The 5,305-nt window shown below is 53.2% G+C and overlaps 1 protein-coding gene across 1 annotated transcript; it reads left to right on the top strand.

Annotated features, from left to right (window-relative positions):
- Positions 1-2,638: 2,638 nt before the first annotated feature.
- CENPT (centromere protein T) lies at positions 2,639-4,844 on the top strand. Its single transcript, XM_009900046.2, has 3 exons — positions 2,639-2,977; positions 3,563-3,667; positions 4,425-4,844. The coding sequence occupies exons 1-3, from the start codon at positions 2,937-2,939 to the stop codon at positions 4,546-4,548; spliced, it is 270 nt and encodes an 89-aa protein (XP_009898348.2). The 5' UTR covers positions 2,639-2,936; the 3' UTR covers positions 4,549-4,844.
- Positions 4,845-5,305: the final 461 nt, after the last annotated feature.

The following is a 5,305-nucleotide window of genomic DNA, read 5'->3' as shown; positions in this document are numbered from 1 at the left end:
AGTGATGGGATAATGGGATGACAGAGATTGGAGTCAATACAGCTGACCGATATGATTGAGTATCATTCCAGTGCTGCAGGCCTATGGTGTGAGTATAGCACAGTAAAGTAAAGCAAGGAGAAGAAGGGATAGGAAAGGCAGAAGTGCCTAGCAAGGGAACTTCTACAACTTATATAAACTCAGGGTGCCTTGTTGGCATGGCCTCATTGGTTCCCTATGAGTGACCACACATCACACTGTTATAGATTATTGGTCCAACTACTGATGACATGCAAGGTTTGTTGATGCAGGTGCACGTCCTCTTGTCCCAAGATAACTTGCTGTGTTTATAGCTGCCAGTGCCTTGCTTTAGTTACATGCTGCAAGACAGCACTGTTTTGGTACACTGCTAGCTGGCTCTGCACTTATGCTGAGCATGGCCTAGCACCATGTCAGGCTCTAGGCCTGCACTGCCAGATTGCTCACACTGCTCGGCGCTGGCATTCCCACAATGGAACGAGAGGAAATGGCCTCAAGTTGCTCCAGGTGAGGTTTAGATTGGACATGAGGTACAATTTCTTCCCCTTGAGGGTTGTCCAGGCCTGGCCCAGGCTGCCTGGAGCAGTAGTAGAGTCTCCATCCCTGGAGAGGGTTCAGAGCTGTGGTGATGAGGGCCATGGTGTGGTGGTGCCCTGACAGTGCTGGGTTAAGGGTTGAAGTTGACCTGAAAGGTCTCTTCCAGCTAAAATGATTTTATGATTCTAAGAGGACTTAAGTCATGACTTGTTTGTGTCTCACACAAGTTTTGTCTCTGGGGCTGATCTCTGCTTCCTACCCCTGGGCTTCTGAGAGAAGCAGCAGAGACTCAGATGCCAAATACACTGCCTCTGTGGGACTGGCAGGTGTCAATCTGAGCTTCCAGGGCTTTCTCTTGGTTTCCACTTGGCTGAGTGAATCCAGACTTCCCTTTTCCATGCCACAATGTTTCCTCTTTAGAACAGGGAACAAAAGGAGTTTTCATTGGGACTTAGGGTTTTGAAGTGGGGAAAATGCCCAAACCACAAAAGCTGCTCACCAGAACCCTCAGACCGACCAACCAACCCACCCAAACCCCGCAAGCCAAATGTTCCTGCTGGTGCAGAGGTTAACTTTGCAGAGCAGACTCTGCTGTCTGCAGGTGCAGGAGTGGCTTGTGGGTGCCTCAAACTTTGTGCCCTCCTGGAGAGTGAACACTGCAGGGAAACAGAGAAACTGCATTAAGTGCTGGAGGAAACTTGAGTTTGCTGCCGGCTTCTTGCAGTGTGGGTGACCAGGCTATAGCTGGAGGGCTGGGCAGAGGGTACCTTGTGAAGTTCAACCACAGCAAGTGTATTGCCCTGCATCTGGGGAGGAACAACCCCCTGCAGCAGGACAGCTGAGGAGGGCCTGTGGGAGAGCATCTCCATGGAGAAGGACCCCATGATCCAGCAGGGTGCTCTTGTGGGCAAGAAGGCCAATGGTGTGCTGGGGTTTCACACCTGGTGATGTTCACTGCTGAAGTATTTAGGATCTGGGGCAGGGAACCAAAGAACTTTTGTCTCTTGAGAGGTGGTAGATGTCCCCTCCCTGGAAACACTTATTCAAGGGCTCTTTGAATTTAATCTTACCATGGTCATGCTGCTGGTCATGCGTCATGCAGAGGTGTGTGGAGCCAGCATCTTTGGGCATGAGGCCTTTCTGCCAAGGTGCTTCATTCATTGTCCTGCTGGACAAGAAGATGCCCATGAGCCAGCAGTGGAGTCTGGGATGCATCAACAGGAGTGTGGCCAGCAGAGCAAGGGAGGTTTCTCCTACTATTCTACTCTGCCCTGGTGAGGCCATATCTGGAGCCCTGGGACCAATTCTGGGCTCCCCAGTTCAAGAAGGACAGGGAACTGCTGGAGAGTCCAGCAAAGGTGACCAGGGCACTGGAACATCTCTTTTAGAAGGAAAGGCTGAGGAACTTGGGGCTTTTTAGTGTAGAGAAGAGAAGTCTGAGGGGGAGCTCACCAATGCTGATCACAGCTCAAAGTGAGGGTGTCAGGAGGATGGGACCAGTCAGAGGTGTCACCAGTAGCAGCACAAGAGGCAGTGGGCACCAACTGGAACATAGGAAATTTCATCTAACTGTGAGCAGGAACTTCTCTGCTTTGAGGGTGCTGGAGCCCTGGAGCAGGATGCCCAGAGAGGTGGTGGAGTTCCCATCTCTGGAGACATTCAAAACCTGCCTGGCCATTGTGGTCCTGTGCAGCCTGCTGTGGCTGCCCCTGCTCTGGTGAGGAGGTTGAACTGGATGATCTCCAGAGGTCCCTTCCAAACCCTGTCATGCTGTGATTGTTTTGGAACACCTGAGCCTGAGTTGCTTCTCCCATCCCAGCATGGTTGGGGTTGGAAGGGACCTCTGGAGACCATCCAAACCCAAGCCCCCTGCTCCAGCAGGGCATCCACAGCAGCTTGCCCAGGGTCACAGTGGCCAGGGGGCTTGGAAGCTCTGCAAAGAAGGAGACTCTACAACCTTTCTGGGCAGCCTGCTCCAGCACCCTTACACCAAACAAGTTTATCCTGTTCAGGTGGAACCTCCTGGGTTCCAGTTTGTGCCCTCTGCCCCTTGGCCTGTCCCTGGGCACCACTGCCTGGCCCCATTCTCCTGACCCCTGCTCAGGATAGTTCGTAGCCCTTTACATTCAATATGAGGTTTGCCCAAACTCAGCTTGGTGCTCTCTGTTTCTCCCCTGTGGTTGCTCATCTGACCTGTGAGTAGTCTACTTCCCAGTGCCCTGGTTTGAGTTGCCCTAAGTCTTGATACCTCTCAAAGGTCTCTCCTGCAGCCACTGCAGGCTAAGCTGGTTGTGAAGAGCTCAGGAGCATCACAGAGGAGACCTCGTGAGGCTGGGATTGTAAGCAGTTGGGTGAAGAAGGTGTTCAGCCACTATGCCAAGATGCCAGTGACCAGAGAAGCCTTCAGAATTGTGGAGAAATGGTAAGTAACACCAAACTACTTCTCCTGCTCTTTCTAGTCTCTCTCCTGAAGTAGCAAATGTGTCAGGAGTGCTGCAAGCTGGCAGCGAGCAGCTCCTGTGCAGCCTCCTGCACAAAGCTCATCTGCTTCACAGCCTGCTTTGATTTCCTACAACAATAGCTGTTGAGGTTGGAAGAGACCTCTGAGATCACCAAGTGCAGCCACTCCCCCAGAGCTCACACTGCTACTACTGCTGCTGAGCCACCACCACTGAGCCACGTCCCTCAGCACCACCACATCCCTCAGCTTTAAATCCCTCCAGGGATGAGGACTGCACCACCTCCCTGGACAGCCTGGGACAGTGCCTGACAACCCTTGCTGGGGAGAGATTTTTTCCTACTGAACCTCCTCTGGCACAGCCTGAGGCCATTTCCTGTCACTTGTTGCATGAGAGAAGAGACCAGCCCCACCTGGCTCCAGTCTCCTCTCAGGGAGCTGTAGAGAGCAGTGAGGTCTCCCTTCAGCCTCCTCTTCTCCAGACTAAACAACCCCAGGTCCCTCAGCTGCTCCTCACAGGACTCAATTCCCTCCTTAATCCTCCCTCAGCTCCAAGAGATACTTCAAGCAGCTAAGCAACGACCTGGAAGCTTATGCCAACCATGCAGGGAGGAGGACCGTGGAGATGGCTGACTTGGAAGTCCTCATGAGGAGGTAAAGGGTTGTTAGAACCTGGAGTGGTGTTTGGTGCCTCAAGACTGCTGTGGCCAGGGTGTGTGTCAGTGTTTCTAGTGAGTGTGGTGTGCTGGGATGTGCTCTGTCACTTGGCCTCCTGTCCCAGGAGAGCATTTGGAATGTGGGCTTTGTACTCCAGGATGATAGTGGTGCAGGAGGAGGTGGTGAGGGGTTGGGAGTGCAGGAATTGTCTGAGGAGGAAGAGGAGGGGGATGTGTGCAAGGTGAAGGGGTTATGGCTGGGAAGTTAGTGGTAGAAGGAGCAGAGTGATGGCAGGTGTGAGGCTGGATTGCACCATCTGCAGGCCTGAGGCAGCTCTTGACTGCGAGTGCTTGCAGCTGAAGTGGCTCTGGGCATTTCCACCTGTCCTGCTGCCTGCCCTGGCCACCCCCTACCAAACATCAGAGCCACAGAGCCACTTTGGTTGGAAGAGATCTTTAAGATTGTGGAGTCTAACCATTAACCCAGAACTGCCAGGGCACCACTAAACCACCTTCATGGTCCTCCTCTGGACCTGCTTCAACAGGTCCATGTCCTTCCTGTGTTGGGGGCTCCAGAGCTGGGCACAGTACCCCAAGTTGGGTCTCACCAGAGCAGGGGGAGTCGCCTCCCTCGACCTGCCGCCCAGGCTGCAGGAATGTCACTGCAGAAGCACTTCAGAACTTCACTCTGCTGCAAAGGTTGAGTGAAAACCCTTCTCACTAACAGCTCTTTCTCTGCTGTCCCTTCTGCACAGACAGGGGCTGGTGACAGACAGAGTGCCGATGCAGGTGCTGATAGAGCATCACCTCCCTCTGGAGTACAGGAAGCTCCTGATCCCCGTGGCAGTGAATGGAAACAAAGTGATCCCCAGCCAGTGAGTGTGCCTGTGGGGCTGGGAAGGTGGCCTGCTGCCAGAGCCTGCCTGGAGGTTCTCCTGTGGAACTCCTCTGTCTGATGGGTCTCTACCAGTAAGCAGTGGGGCACTGATGGTCATCATTCCCCTGAACTGCTGCTGTGGCTGTACCAGCAGCCTGCTGGATCTCACTAGCTGGTGTTGCAAGCAATTTGCCTGACCTGCCTTTTCTGTGTTACCATTGAGCACTTGTGCAGCTCTGGTGAATAAAATGTTCTCTGTCTTCTGCATGATGCAAATGCTGCTCCTTCTAGAGAGCTGACAGGCTTCTGCAGCACCTTGTTCTCAGCCTTGCTGAGAGCCTTGGAGCTGTGGTGGTGTTCTCCATGCTAAGTGGTTGTTTGCTTCAAGGAGAACACTTGTGTATGGCCTTCCAAGCAGCATCAGATCCTGCCTACAGCTGGGTAGTTTTGTAGAGCAGGGGCTTCCAAACTTGGGTGTTGTCCCCTTCTGCTTATGTCAAGAGTGGGTCTCAACCCTGAGTTGAAAGGGGAAAGCAGCCTTAGCCAGCAGGGGCAGCAGCTGCAGGCACTAGGGCAAAGAAGTGTCCACTGAAGAGCTCTGGAAGGAAGCAGAGGTTTATGTAGTGATGAAGAGCTGATATTCATCTGGCTGAAAGACACTGCAGAGAGAGGTTGGTTGTAGTGAGGGACCACGATCAGGCAGCCCAGGTGGCAGGTACTGGGATGAACAATATGGGCAGGGGGTTGGAACTAGATGAC

Source organism: Dryobates pubescens, chromosome 19 (assembly GCF_014839835.1).
Source record: "Dryobates pubescens isolate bDryPub1 chromosome 19, bDryPub1.pri, whole genome shotgun sequence".
Taxonomy (NCBI): domain Eukaryota; kingdom Metazoa; phylum Chordata; class Aves; order Piciformes; family Picidae; genus Dryobates; species Dryobates pubescens.
Note: the sequence above shows the minus strand (reverse complement) of the source record. Positions and strands in the feature narration are given on the sequence as shown.